The sequence below is a fragment of the Crinia signifera genome, chromosome 2, assembly GCF_055691185.1.
Source record: "Crinia signifera chromosome 2, ASM5569118v1, whole genome shotgun sequence".
Lineage (NCBI taxonomy): Eukaryota > Metazoa > Chordata > Amphibia > Anura > Myobatrachidae > Crinia > Crinia signifera.
Window position 1 is genome coordinate 111,382,782 of NC_139218.1, and position 16,378 is coordinate 111,399,159.

General features: G+C 44.1%; 1 protein-coding gene across 1 annotated transcript in view; it reads right to left on the reverse strand.

Annotated features, from left to right (window-relative positions):
• The window catches only part of TSPAN2 (tetraspanin 2), a 167,342-nt gene extending 153,379 nt beyond the window's left edge, over positions 1-13,963 (reverse strand). Inside the window, exon 1 of the mRNA XM_083172713.1 lies at positions 13,625-13,963. Within this exon, the coding sequence (XP_083028839.1) occupies positions 13,625-13,693 (69 nt within the window). The 5' untranslated portion in view covers positions 13,694-13,963. The remainder of the gene's footprint in view (positions 1-13,624) is intronic.
• Positions 13,964-16,378: the final 2,415 nt, after the last annotated feature.

A 16,378-nucleotide genomic window follows, 5' to 3' on the forward strand; every position in this document is an offset into this window, starting at 1 on the left:
CGGGGGACCTGGTTAATGACCTCAAGAGAGTTGTGGCCACAATCACAAAAGTTACTATTAGTAACACACTACATTGTCATGGATTCAAACGCTGCAGCACCTAAAAGGTCCCCCTGCTTAAGCCAGTACATGTCCAGGCCCATCCAACAGTGACCATCTGGATGATCCAGAGGAGAACTGGGAGAATGTCATGTGGTCAGATCAGAGCAAAATAGAACTTTTTGGTATAAACTCCACTCGCCGTGTATGGAGGGAGAAGAATGATGAGTGGCATTACAAAAACACCATACCCACTGTAAAGCATGGGGGTGGCAATAACATGCTTGGGGGCTGCTTTTCTGCAAAGGGGACAGGACGACTGATCCGTATTAAGGATAAGATGAATGGGGCCATGTATCGTGAGATTTTGGCCAAAAACCTCCTTCCCTCAGTAAGAGCATTGAAGATGGAATGTGGCTGGGTCTTCCAGCATAACAATGACCCCAAACACACTGCCCAGGCAACTAAGAAGTGGCTCCGTAAGAAGCATTTCAGGATCCTAGAGTGGCCTAGCCAGCCCTCAACCCAATCAAAAATCTGTGGAGGGAGTGGAAAATCTGTGTTCCCTGGCGACATCCCCAAAACATGACAGATCTAGAGAAGATCTGCATGGAAGAGTGGGCCAAAATACCTGCTACAGTGTGTGCAAACCTGGTCAAGAACTACAGGAAATGTTTGACCTCTGTAATTGCAGACCAAGGTTATATTACAAAGTATTGAGTTTAACTTTTTGATTGTCCAAATATTTATTTTCCGCAACAATATACAAATAAATTGTTTAAATACAATGTGATTTCCTGTTTTTTATTCTTCAAAATTCTGTCTCTCACAGTTGAAGTGTACCTATGATGGAAATTACAGACCTCTCTCATCTTTTTAAGTGGGTCAACTTGCACAATCGGTGACTGTCCAAATACTTTTTTTCCACTGTATGTCTATAGCAACAGAGTGGGGAGTGGTTGTGTAGTTAGGGGCACCTCTTTTTCTGGGGGCCCATAATGCTGTTAAGATGGCCATAATATGTGATGGATCCCTCAAACAGCACTGTGGAGAGAAGCCCATAGGCTTCTGAAGGGCTGACAATTCCCTCCGCAGCGGTGCCCCGACGGAGGGCTATACTTCATACAAAAAATGATAACGGGGTTTGTATCGCCTTTTTGGTGTAGAGCATCCAGTTCCAAAATCAAAAATAAATGGCCAAAGAGAAAACCCTATGTTGCTAGATAGAAAAACATCAAGTACACACTATTGGTTGAACTACCTAAAATAACTTTTACTTCAATTTTCTAAAGGAAAAGTTTTGAAAGTTAAGTGAAGCTAAAAGGCATACAGTAGTTTTGGCCAGCAAATAAGGAAACTGCTTACAGATTAAATATTTATCACTAAATTGATGGAAACTGAGTTTGATGCTTGGCCCTCCTTCAAGGCTGCTGTGTGAGAATTCTTAGGGAACAGAAAAGAGGATAACTAAAGTATGTGTCCATCGTGAATAAACTATTGGACAACTGCAAGAATATGGGTTGTAGAATATCAGTTTAAACCCATTTTTTTTACATTCCCATCTATGCTTTTTCCCTGACAACTTGGGCAGTGTAAAGGCCAATACACACAGGGCTATTTTGAGCTGGAAGCAGCTTAGTTTAACCAGCGATGAGCGGTGAGTTCTAATGTGCACTCCCGCATCATCGTCAGCCGCCATCGCTCATCTGCTGGTATTACTAGCAGATGATTGACGATGGCTGTTCATTGCGTACTGCTATAGAAAGTCATCCACCCCCTGTGAAAATCGCTGGCCAAGGGGAAATTCTCTCACTGTGTTTACACTAAGCCATTTTTAGGCCAGCGATTTTTCACATCATCGCTGTCCACAAATGCTGGGCAAAATCGCCCAACAGAGGCGAAAATCTGGCAGGCAATGGAGTAATCTGCTGCCGGGCTCTGGCTCCCAAGGGGGCACCTCTCCTCTCCTCCTAGTTTGTACCAGTTAATTGAAAGCTGTTAATGTCACTTCTGTGGCTGACTCCCCCTCCTAGCAGGACCATAGAGTACACACTTTCTTTTAAACATAATATACACAACATACATACATACAAAAACACACATGTATACATATATTTATCGAAGGTGGTGTGTTTCGGTAGTTTTATTAGTATCTAAGAAATGAATCCTATCAGAATATTTAAATTCTATAGGTTCATTTAAGTTTTCACTTATCTTGTTCTTATATACTGTAGAGCTGGGGTAGCCAACCCTAGTCCTCGAGAGCTACCAACAGTGCATGTTTTGCAGGTCTCCTCACAGAATCACAAGTGAGCTAATTAGCTCCATCTGTGGATCTTTTAAAATGTGTCAGTGATTAATGAGTGCAGCTGTGCAGCAGCTAGGTTGTCTGGAAAATGTGAACTGTTGGTAGCTCTCGAGGGCTAGGGTTGGCTACCACTGCTGTAGAGCTTTTACCAAATTTGGTATTTGTGTATCTAATGCATGTGATGTGATACAGATAATCTGAGCGTTCCGCTGAATTCCACATCCCTAAATTAGGCAAAAACATTTATTCACTTGACAGATGCAGAGAAATGTTTAAAATGTGTTGATTAATGTAATTGCAGTGTTCTCCCCAGAAAGTGTTTCCAGCGGGTGGTATCTAGAAGTAGCTTGGTGGAGGCGTTCAAAGATACATTTTTCATACAGTGCCCAGATACTGACCAGTTGCTTTCTGGATGCATTTTTAAAAAGGTCGTGGATACTGTCCTCACTTGCTGGATTGACTTATAACCAGCCTAGGGAGGGTGGATACAGGATGACCACTCTCTACAAAGTTTGTGGGGACTAATCCTGCGGGACAGCACGCACCCTTCCTTTTATTCAGGGGAAGGTATCTCTGCCCTCCAGCCTACCACGACTAAGGCTGTAACTTGGCTGAAAGTCACGCTGCGCTGACATCAGAGTGGCACAACTTTTGGAAGCACCATTCTGTCGGGGTAGTCACAGTGCCAGGAGGACACAGTGCTGGGCAAGTCCCAGTGCTGAATAAAATAGATAATAATAATGTGCTTGTGTACTAGGATATTTCGTATAAATCACCTGGAAAAGTTTGACCTAAACTTTAAGTCCGGGTATAGATGGCCATTAAAGGGTCTATCACTGACGGTCTCCATTAATGTTTTGCATCAATAGCATTGAACTATTGTCAGAAATGTATTTATGGTTTACACAAACGATAGCCATCACTTCTGCAGGTGAAGACATTGTTGTGCTGTCTGTCATTAACGATTGAACGCCATCAGATCTTTCCATTGATGGCAAAACAATACCCCATTGGTGGCATACAAAGGTTGCTAAAATATAAGGTTGATTATATTAGAAAGATAAACTGTGTAATAGTGCTACTAAAGATGCAGCCTGAATGTATCCACATTGTAGCCCAAAACCATATTAAATGGAAAACATAGAATGGAAATACTCATGGCACTTCTTAACAGAGTGATGATCAATCATTTTATATAGGAAAGCTTTCCTCTAGTGTCCTCCCCAATGTTTAGATTTTCTTGTATCCCTCAATTTGTAAATCAAAAGTCCCTCATTAGGGTAACTGGATCTTGAACTACAAGTAAATCCATAAATGATACAGCAAAGAGAGTAAAACACATATTGGCCCTTATTCTGGTTCACTCGCAAAGGCAAATTCCTTATCAAATGGACAAAACCATGTGCACTGCAGGTGGGGCAGATGTAACTTGTGCAGAGAGCATTAGAGTTGGGTTGGGTTGAGAAGGAATTTGCCTTTGGGAGTGAACCAGAATAAGGACCATAGTGTAGTATATTACAACTAATGAAATGTATTGATTAAAAAAGCATATCAAACATAAAAACTAAATAGTATGTAAATATAACAATAAATGCTGAGTAGAAAAAAATATGGCACTTCTAGTGACTGATGGACTATGGTTAGGCCTGTGGGGACGTTTAGATGGTTGGGAGGCTCTGAATCCTCTTCCCAGCTATCCTCAATGGCATTCATGAATAGAGCTCAGTCCATGATCTCAGTTTCAAATGTCAGGTATGTAAATAAGTATAGTAAAATATCAAGTAATTTAAATGCCATCAACGCGTTTGGTGTAAACCATACTCTTCCTCGGGGCTGTGTGTTTCTATGCCTGCTGTGTGACATACGTCAATGGCCATTCCCAGGTCTGGTGGATTAAGTGCTTTGTGCACTTTTACTTTACCTATGTTGCCCATTTAAAAAATGGAGCATGATTTGTGTATTTAAAGTACATGTTCATAATTTACCAATATAAACTATAAAGCAATATGGGACTATTACAGTAACTTAACATAGAGCTAACAGGTGACTCTGTATTCCAAGTACTGTAGCTGAATGGTTACTGTAAGTTTGTTTGTCTAGGAGTAGCATCCGGGGAATGTCCTTTAAGAATATGATCATAAAGAAACAAGATGTTTTTTAATGTACTGTAAATTTGTGTACATCCTTTATATATGTTTTTTTTCTTTATGATCCTTAATGGACATGAGATTTGCCTTCTGGCCAGTGGACTGGTTATGGAAAAATATTCTCATTCTCTGTTTGACAGTGAGGAGACAGCGTAAAAGCATTAATGGTAGTATAAACTGAATAACACTCTCCCTGTCACATGTTATCATTAGCTAAAAGCCTGATATATATGTTTTATTCCGAGCTCAGCCTTATACAGTACTGTATGTCTATTTTACATTCTGTTGATTTTCTATGTTTGCTGGTACATACGTTTTGTGGGGGTTTTAAACAATATACTACCTACTCTTTTTAAGAACTGCCATCCATTTAACTCCAGTTCAAAAAGTAACAGATGCATAGTAAACCATTTATATTAATTCATTAATCGATCAATCAATCAGTCAATAAAATAAGCAATTAATTAACCCAATGTTTAATCACAAGATAAGATGACATTTCATGGATAAATTGGTGAAGGAATGGGGCAACTATAGTGAGTGCTTAGGGTGCCATTGCTATAGGGCCCACAACTTCTGATTACACCCATGGCTCATTGTAATATTTATATTTCATTTAAATTCTTTTTCATTTAGTTTTTCATGGGCGTCCCCATGAAAATGCTGGGCATACCCATGGGTACGCGGGAGGGCTGATGCTTGGCAGGGATGGGGGGCTGACATCACAGGTCCCGTCTTCGTCGTAGCGATCGTAAATAAAATTCCGTTTTCAATGACTTTTATTTGCTAAGGCAGGAGAAATCATTCGCTGGTCGGCTTTAGATAAGCTAGGTTGAACAGATTACCTCAGAATAGATGTTAAAAAATGGGCGCCAGTCACTGCGCGGTGATTTGAATAAACCCCATTGATTACATTTGTTTAGAAAATTAGCAAATATTTTAATATCTTTAATCCAGGGTTCGCAAATACTCGCTATAGCGAGTATTTTACCCACTTTTGGGCACCAGGGACTCATTTTTTATGAATGGCTGGGTCCCCTGGGACTCGCTCCGCCCATTTCGGGTGGAGCGAGTCCCGTGTTAATATGTGTGACAAGGGCGGAGGGATCTGTTTCCCACTCAGTTGTGATGCGACCGTGGAGAAGACACAGCGTGACTTACGCCCGCTTCACACATCTGCTGGGCGCAAAAATGAAAGGGTCCCTTTCACCGCAGAGTCATAGGCAGCAGTGCACGGAAGCTGCGGAAGCTGGCTCCAGCACTGCGCCTCAACAGATGGCTGAAGCCAGCACCAGAAACAACTGCTCAGCAGGGGAACAGAGCTGCGGCTGGTGTGAGGACGGAGCACGAAGAACTGAAACCAGCATTGGGGGCCAGAACCAGGGAGGTGTGACAGTGAGGACGGAGCAGGCCCGGGCAGGAAGTAGAGGTAAGAGGGGTGCGTGGTTTATTTAGCAGGCTGCTTGGCTGTGTCATGTAAGGGGATTTATTGCTATCAGGACTCGGGCTGCAGACTTCCCTCCTCCTCTCCTACCTCGCGGTGCTGCTCTCTTGTGTGTCACTGTCACCTCCTCCAGGCTCTGAGTGCTGGCTGTTAATGGCCCACTTGTCCCCTCACTATACGGCTGGCAGAGAGGCTGCAGCTCACCAATTAACTCTTAACAGGCAGAGCTGCCTGTAGGAGAGGAGCCTATAGACTCTGCTGGGATTTCACTAACCCTATCCCTCCTGTTCCTGCTGCCATTACTTTTTAATTTTGTTCTAGAAACAATGGACAGGGGCAGAATCCTGATTGGTGCAGCACAGGTGTCCCTATTCCGACATTATGCCTTTTTCTAGTATATGTGTATTTTTTTTTATTATGTGTGAGCAAATTGCCAATTGATACCCCTCCCCCCCAACCCACAGTTTTGAGGTGCCCAAATCTGTGTTTGCCTACCGAAAAAAAAAAAATAGGCTCAGGCTAGCCCTTGGCTCAGGGTATATGCCATATGGAGGAGAGGAGGAGGCTTCTGTATGTGCCATGCTGGGGAAGGGGAAAGGAGGCTTTATTTTGTTGGGACCCAGAAAAGGTCAAGTAGGACCCCGATTTTTATAAGTGAGGGGTCCCAGGGACCCATAATTTTGGGGGGTTTTCGCGATCACTGTAATCATTATAACAAATGTTTTATTAAAACACAAAAGCCCATTTTAATTACATATTCAACTATTATGTAATAACAGAACAAGAATTGCAGCGGTACAAGAACTTAAAAACATTTGCCTCCTACCGCACCACCCCCTTGAGAAGTCATACTGGCAAATCCTCTATATACCAAGCCAGGGGCATAAATAGATATTCGTAGGCCCCATAGCAAAGTTTTTTAAGTGATTTTGCAACAGATTTTGACAAATGTATGTAAAACATATTACTTAGACAGCAAACATGGGCCCCCTTCAGCTCTGGGCCCCATAGCAGCTGCACCCCTTGCACCTATGGTAGTTACGCCCTTGTACCAAGCCTTTATTATGCATACATTTAACATCACTTCCAACTCTCTAGTACAGTAGATGCCAAAGGCTATTAACTTGGAAAAAGGCAAGCAAACATTTAGTTGTGAATCATTAATATTATATGATAATAAACAGATCTTAAGTAAAGCAATAAGAAGTATAAAAAATATAATGCTGTCTATCGTGCTGTGATCGATGTACTTCAATTATTTTTGTATTATGGATTCAATGACGGTGCTCACATTTTACATCTCTTTGGGACAAAGAAAATAAATTGTAATATATGTATGAATGATTAGGCTGAAAATAGGTCTCATCACCAGGCCATGGAGATAGTACTGTACCTTTTGCCCAATATTTACTAGAAGGGAAAGAGTAGATTGTATGTCTGTTTGCAGAGTGCATCCTATTAGCCAAATTATTTTTTCTCCAGAAAAAAAAACAACGACATGCTGCTAGCGTGATTTTTGACCAATAGTCATTATTGGGTTATCCAATTAAAGCAAAAAAAATTTCAGCCAGTAAACTAATGGTATCCTGTGCCGGCTCTGCATACTTATCATGTGACATCACAGTGGGCAGGTTGCCAGCACTTGGAAAATACAAGTCTCTGGTGTCCAAACTTCTGTAGTAGACAGCAGGGCGACGCTCCGGAGGCACAACTGCCGTGCTACTGGCTGCAGGGTGCCATTCGATACACCATGCAAGCCAGAAGCACTGGCAATGGGGCGGGCCACAGTGCACCCACAGAGCCTCGGCGCCCATACCGAGTGACATCACTGTCCAGGAAAAGTAGCCATATCCATGTGTTGCTGCTCTGGGGCTGTCTATGATTCAGGCATTATGCTTCGAGTGCATGAGGGGCTACTGAGGCTTATTGGATAGCCCTGGGCATTTCACCACGGCTAACTGGATACTAACCTGTATCTTGCATTTTTTCAGACTCTACATAATCTAGAAACAGGCACAAGTAAGTATGTGCATTTTAATTGCATATACACTTATGACTGAGGTGTAACTGGGATGTAAAGGGGTCTTACATAGGGCATGATTCAGAGTTAATGCATACCTCCCAACTGTCACGATTCCGTCGGGACAGTCCCGATTTTCGGGTCCTGTCCCGACGTCCCACCCGCGGCAGGCATTGTCCCGCTGCGGGGGGTGACAGTTGGGAGACCCCCCAATCTAGTAGAATAGACGCTGTGCGCATGCGCACAGCGTCTATTCTCGTATGAAAATGAGGTCGCGGCTAATTAGCATAAGCCGCGCCCTCATTTGCATACGCCCCGCCCCCTTTTCGGACGCTCGCACGGCTTCGCGCGAGTGTCCCTACTTCCTCCGGCCAGAAGTTGGGAGGTATGGTTAATGGCTAATGTGAGAATTCGCAAATCGAGTGATTATTGAAGACTGCGCATGCATAACGATTGCGTTGCACATGCACAAAGGTAAATAGTGACAGAAATGCGTATGGATCATAATCCTCTCACAGTCTGACTGACAGGAAGCCGGCATTGTGGAGCAGTAAACGGACGTTTTCTGGATGTTGTGGAAAACACAGTTGTGCCCAGGCATTTTTGAGGAGGGTCTGTGACATCACCTGAGAGCTAAGCACAGTTTTAAGGAAGTGTTTAAGCGGGTGCAAGTGTGTACTCATGATCACAATGATGAGCATTGAGCCGTGTGCATGGATAGGGATTATGACAAGTACAACAATATGGGAGGATCTACAGCAGATTTGCATTCACTCAGCATCGGGCCTAAGAGTACAAGCGTGAGTGCATTCTGAGACAATCTAGGGATACATATTCTGGTTTTAAATGACCACCCACAATGGGCCTAATCAGAAATGGAAGCAATCCCAACGGTTCGTTGACAGTACAACTGCAATGAGGAAGTGTAGAACGGGCCCTGTTTTCTCAGGCGCCATGCCCCAATTGAAAGGCTGTTGGCATATGAGGCAGGGTAGGGGCGGAGCCAGCCTCTATTCAGGAAATGGACCATGACGTCCCTTTCTTTCTAGGAGTACCGTAGCCAGGGTCTGTACCTTCCGATCCAGATTTCCTGGCCTCAGATATGGAGCTGCAAATCCCCTGGGTTACTCAGATGGCTGATGGTCCTGCAGCTGATCCAATGATGAGTCTTGTGATGCAGCACTTGGATCTGCAATGCTGACAGGAGGCAATGTGACTACATCCATTCCTCAATTACACTCAGTGGGGTAAATTTACTAAGATGGGAGTTCTATTGAAGATGGGATATTGCCATAGCAACCAATCATATTCTACTTCTTATTCATGTAGCAGCTTCTAGAAGATAATAGATAGCATTTCATTGGTTGCTATGGGCAACATCTCAACTTCAATAGAACTCCCAAACTTAGTAAATTTACCCCCATGTGCTTAGTTACAGATCACCAACCAATCATTTGCAGCATGTGAAACTACATCTCTTTCTCTCTCACACATGCACAAACACAGAGGCAATCACAAGGTAGCAGACTAGCTTTCGAAGCATTTGCTTTGAGTGGGCTTACTGTGAATAAATAAATATGTAAGCTGAGCAATAAATCAGGGTTGCCCTTCCTCCTGCATCATAGCCCAGTAAATGTGTTACCTGAAGCTACAGTAGGATGCAGTATGCTTATATAGGTGGATAATATGGAATAGATATGGTAAGACTGCTTTTAACGCCAAACAAGACATCCGTTACTTGCTAATGGGAGGCCTGTGACACTGTAACACAAAAGAGAGGTTGTCTAAAGGTGATCAATCCCTTAAAGTAATTAATTACTTGAATTAATTAGTAATGGTACTTATGTATTATCTGGACTCCCATGTTAAATGCACCCCATTTTTTCATACCCCTACTATCCAACTATGCATGGAGTTGATTTTATATAGTGTAGTGAGCGCAGCGAGCCACCGTGCCCGAAGCGTGGTGAGCGCAGCGAGCCCCGCGAGGGGACGCGGTCTCATAAGAGAAACGGTCCAGATATTACATAAGTACTGGGTTTTTTTTTGTGTGTGTGTGATTTAGTTCCAGATCATATTGTGAGCGTAGGATGTGCTTACATATGAAAATAGTCAAAATCTCTACTTTCCAGCTGGTATTAAAAATAGTGCTCTCTACAAAGTGCAAACACTTAAAGCAGCTCAGGTTTGCATGTCTCTGCCAACGACACCTAACTTGTCCATGTTTCTAATTTTTCGCTGTCAGCAAACAATTGCTTCTAGGGCACACACCCATCATCCAGAGAAATCATTTGTTGTCATGGAAATGCCACCTGCCTGATAAACAAAAGGTACAAGGCAGGTGCAGGACATCTACTTTACTCTCAGTTGCATTGTACCATCCATCTATTCACCTACAGTAGCCAACGTGATCTGTGCGGAATTCTCTAAAGCAGAAATGCGGTAAAGACCCCGTTATCAGAGTTTTACCGCATTTTTGTATTCTCTGTTACCCATCCGCAGTGTCAGTGCTGCGGAGGGAATTGCCAGCAAAAGCTGGCGATTCCCTGCAGAAGCCTATGGGCTTCTTACGCAGCGCTGTGTGAGGGATCCATCACAGATTCTCCCAGCATGCCCTGCGGCCGGCCCCGGCACTATGCGGCTGCTCAGACGGATTCTTGGGTCTCAGACCCGGAAGTCCAGCGCCAGAGCCACATCGCAAGGGACAGCTCTTATCGCAAGAGCTGTCACTTGCGTTAATAACCGCATATGTTAGAGCATATGCGATTATTAAGAATGCGGTGGCCAGCAAAGGGGACCGATACAGGGCAGTGGATGTTAGAACATTCCGCCCTCTGTATGCCAACTTACTGTAAAAGATTTTCTTCAGTTTCATGAGATGAGTATAAGCAAGTCATTATACACAGATTTCCTTACATCATTATTATTGTTTCAGCCAGTGATGCTTAATATGCTGGTGAACTGTACGTACGTATATATACCCATTTTGATGCTTTCAGCTATTAAAAATAAGTACACCATGTTGATATCCATTATGTTCCTTCATAAAAATCACATGGGTGTGAATCAAAAACATCATCTATACAGCCTAATATACACTGTGGCCAAATTATTATGACCACATGACACATACGCAAATTGGCCATAACTTCACATTGTTACCGCTAGAGGGTGAGATAGCTATAAAAAGGGAATGCAGGACAAGTGAAGCATCAATTGCACTGTGTTGCTTGCAAACAAATGGGCAAAAAGCGTGAGCTTGAACACAGGAGGATTGTAGGTGCTCGAACCGTCGGAACCAGTATCAGCAAAACGGCTGCACTTGTGAAGTGTTCGAGAGCAGCAGTTATTAATGTTTACAGAGAGTGGACTACCAAGCAGATAACCGGGTCTCAACGTCAGGCTTGTGGTCGTCACAGGCTACTGAATGCTTGAGATATATATATATATATATATATATATATATATATACACACACACAACAACCAGGGTGGTCCAGCACAGCCACTCTTCCATTAGATTACTCGGCGGGTGCCGGCACGCAGCTTACCGCATACATATTATCGTCAAAGAATGCAGCACTCCAGCCAAAATGTGCAAAAAAACTATTTTATGTGAAAAAGCACAAAGCAACGTTTCGACACAAGTAGTGTCGTCCTCAGGCTAACAAATGTAGTATTTGTATACATATACACATACATATACATGCACACACTTTAAATATACATATAAACAAGTGAATTGTTTATACAGCGCTTACTTTGTATACATTAAAATAGCTCTGTGGACATATTTTAAAATCAGATAACAATTTTGCAACTCACACCTCAATTCTGTCTGTAATATGCAGCCCAGAGAGATTTGATGGAATCCGAGACCTGTGTAATCTCTTTGATGAAGCTGATTGGACAGAATATGCCCATATATTTTAAAGTGATTTTAACATTCCTTTCACAGATCATAACATAGGATCACCCTATAGATCTACACACAATGCTTGCCTAAAACAGCCTTTCATTAATGAACATGGAATGTTCTTTAAATCCATCATTTATTGCTTATCAAAGTTGCTTCATGTATTAGAATTCTGGGTCTTTAGAAATGTTTTACATTTTTCCCCCTCTTTTCCGACCTGAATCCGCCGTATTCTGTATCACTCTTTCGTATTCCTATATTTTTTTGTATTGTTTATCTATGTCTTCTACATCGTGCTATTAATATATAATCCAAGCTTATTTTTTTTACATTTTTGTTTATTATAATTTTTAACGGTCTTCTGTGTCCCTCACTTTCTACACCACTACTTACACTATGTATACTCTATATTTAGACATGTTCTTTCATTCTCATTTATGTTCTTCCATCATCTCTTATCCTCTAACACTATTTTCATCATTAACCCTGCCATCAATGTTTATTAGTCCTGTCCCCAGCTAGCACTGTGTCCTCAGCTGTCCCTTACTCTGCTGTCCTCAGTTGTTGCTGTCTCTCTCACTCCTCAGTGTTCTACCTTATCCATGTGTATTGCCTATCTCCCTCCTCAGTCACTGTATAGAAGCCATTCTACTGTGGTCAGTATTATCATAAATCACAGAACTCTTTCCAAAATGATATGACTTCATTGTACTCTTATAAATACCCCAATCAGCCGTGCTGTATCTTGTTACTGATCTATTTTCTGTTGTCTACTACAGTACCAAGCTTTGGTCAGATCCCACAGAACAGCCATAATATACCCAAGTGTTATTTTACATTTACCATTACCTCCTCTTCATCAGCACCTACAGCAGAAACTTCTTGTCCCCTGCCCTCCTTATCAGATAAATGCCCATGCATACCCCATCATTACACACTGCTGTCCTGTGACATACATTACAGATGATTGTTCTGCCTGCTAACAAGACATCTTGTATTCTCTCTATATGTTCCCATGCATTTCAATCCCCTTACATCAAACCTTACCTAACCCATATAAAACCTTCTTCTGTGACCATAGTTGCATAATGTGACACTGTCACACTGACATTTCCTTCCAGTGTCTATTTTACTCAGTCACACAGGCACATATCACCAGCAGCAGCAGCAGTAGTGTCACATATTGTGCAGGATCGTGATACACCTGTCTCCCCTCCTGTACAATGGGCCAAATGTAACAGGGTGTGAGAATCAGAAAGTGAGAGATTTTGGGAGAGGTTCCCTTTTTTTTAAAAGCAGCAATCAGTTGAAAAATCATCCTGGTTTTGCCATGTAAATGATTGTCGCTTTAAAAAAAAATGGGAAAACTCTCCCAAAATCTCTCAATTACTCTGATTACATTTGGCCTATAGTGTCCATACATATGACTCCACTCCTGCACGTATTTTCTGGATCTCCATGCACCTGTCCCTGCTTCTGTAACTTAGCTTTCTGTTAAAGCTGTATACACCTGTCTCCTCTCCTGCCCATAGTATATAGGATCTCTATAAACATGACTCCGCTCCTGCCCATAATATATAGGATCTCTATAAACATGTCTCCGCTCCTGCCCATAGTACAGTATATAGGATCTCTATACACCTGTCAGCTGCTCTCCCCAGCACTGTCCCCACATGGCCACATGCACTGGCTGCAATCCCCCAGGTCACACTTATGTATCACTGTCATCATCATGTATAGCTGCCTCTTACCAGGAAGATGAGGTTGAAGGTGAGCAGCAGGTACTTGACACATCGCAGAGAACCGCTCAGTCTCCCCATCACAGCAACTACAGCACCGACCAGCAACAGATGTCACAGCAGCAGCAGCACAGGCTGACACACTGCGGAGCCCACCCCGTACAGTGTCCAGCACGCCCACCCAGCAGTGGCCAGCACGCCCACCCAGCATTTCCCTACACACACGGATCACTCCCACTGTGACCACTAGCCACCCCTATGCCGCGCCCCTGTGTAATGCCACATCCCCAATACACACCATCGTAGTGCATCACGCCCATTCTACCCCTACTCATTGGTCTCTCCGCATACCCCGACTCTTCCTGATCTATATACATTGTATATAAGAGCACCAGCTGACATACAGTATCAGACGCTACGCCCAGGCCCCGCCCAGCACTGGGCTCTAGTGACAGGTCTGGCACGGGGAATACTGGGGCGGGCATGGATGATTGCAAGATGCACACTGATCTGGGAAACACAAGCTGTGCAAACAGTTCTGTATACTAATATGTGTGCGTGTGCGTCATTTTATTATCATTAAAGGTTAGTACATCTGGCTGTTAACATACAGTAGTTAATTTTATTAGCTATAACTTGCTGTCTAAAATGAAATCACGTAAGAAATAGACAGTGTATATGAAAGTGTTGTTACTCTTTTCCTAGTATTTTGAAAGGGTATGGGTAAAAACCGGACCAGGACAAAGCCCCCGGACCGCCGGACCAGACATCAAACTCTGCATTTTGTAGCTTGTAGCCTCCGGTCCGGGGGATGTCCTGTCCGGGGGTGTCCTGTCTGCAGTGGTGTAGTTAGGTACCACGGCGCCCGGATCAAGGGCATGTTTTGCGCCCCCCCAATATGTCATAGGTGAGGCTCCTGCGCAGTGAAAAGTTGGCACGGACCAACATTATACCACACACCGTAATGCCCATTGTACATTTGAGTGAACTTTGTAATTCCAATTACACATAAGCCCACACATGATGCCCATGATATACTATATAACACTCCACAATGCCCATGACATACTATATAACACACCGTAATGCCTATTACATACTATATAACACTCCGCAATGCCCATGACATACCATATAACACTCCGCAATGCCCATGACATACTATATAACACTCCGCAATGCCCATGACATACTATATAACACTCCGCAATGCCCATGACATACTATATAACACTCCACAATGCCCATGACATACTATATAACACACCGTAATGCCCATTACATACTATATAACACTCCGCAATGCCCATGACATACTATATAACACTCCGCAATGCCCATGACATACTATATAACACTCCGCAATGCCCATGACATACTATATAACACTCCGCAATGCCCATGACATACTATATAACACTCCGCAATGCCCATGACATACTATATAACACTCCGCAATGCCCATGACATACTATATAACCCTCCGCAATGCCCATTACATACTATATAACACTCCGCAATGCCCATGACATACTATATAACACTCCGCAATGCCCATGACATACTATATAACACTCCGCAATGCCCATGACATACTATATAACACTCCGCAATGCCCATGACATACTATATAACACTCCGCAATGCCCATGACATACTATATAACACTCCACAATGCCCATGACATACTATATAACACTCCACAATGCCCATTACATACTATATAACCCTCCGCAATGCCCATTACATACTATATAACACTCTGCAATGCCCATGACATACTATATAACACTCCGCAATGCCCATTGCATACTATATAACACACCAAAATGCCCTTTACACATTTGACACATAAGTGCCACTTACCTAGATGCTCAATGCCAGGGGCTTCATGCTCGATGCCAAGGGGGACTGAATTTGCTCGTTGCCCAGGGGTGCAGAACTGTGCAGCGGCCCGCTCCCGGCCGCTGTGCAGCAAGGTGGGAGGATGGGTGCAGCAGGGTGGTAGGGTCGGTGGGTGGGTGCAGCAGGCTGGGAGGGTTGGTTGGTGCCGCAGGGTGAGTGGGTGCAGCAGGGTGGGATGGTTGGTGGGTGCAGCAAGGTGGGTGGGTGTGTCCTTGCAGCAGGGTGGGTGGGTTAGTGCAGCAGGGTGGGTGGGTGCAGCAGGGTGGGTGGGTGCAACAGGACGGGTGGGTGGGTGCCGCAGGGTGGGTGTGTGCTTGTAGCAGGGTGGGATGGTTGGTGTGTGGGTGCAGCAGGGTGGGTGTGTGCTTGTAGCAGGGTGGGTTTGTGCAGCAGGGTTGGTGGGTGGCTGCTTGCAGCAGGGTGGGTGAGTTTGTGCAGCAGGGTGGTGTTGTGCAGCTGGGTGGTTGCAGCAGGGTGGGTGGGTGGGTTTGTGCAGCAGGGTGGGTGGGTGGCTGCTTGCAGCAGGGTGGGTGGGTTTGTGCAGCAGGGTGGGTGGGTGCGCGGGTGATGCAGGGTGGATGCAGCAGGGTGCATCCCCCTGCTGTGCTGTGCTGCATCGCGTCCACCCCTCCCTCCCCCCTGCTGTGCTGCGCTGCGTTGCGTCCACCCCTCCCCTCCTCCTGGCTCCCCGCTCCCCGCTGTGTCCGGGAGAGAGATGCACACTGATGTTATGTAAAATTTATATCTCCCGCTGGACCGCTAGCCAATAGGCGCTCGCGGTCCAGCAGCCACCAGTTGATTGGCTTCTGGACCGCAAGCGCCCATTGGCTAGCGGTCCAGCGTGCGGGAGACGTGTTGTGA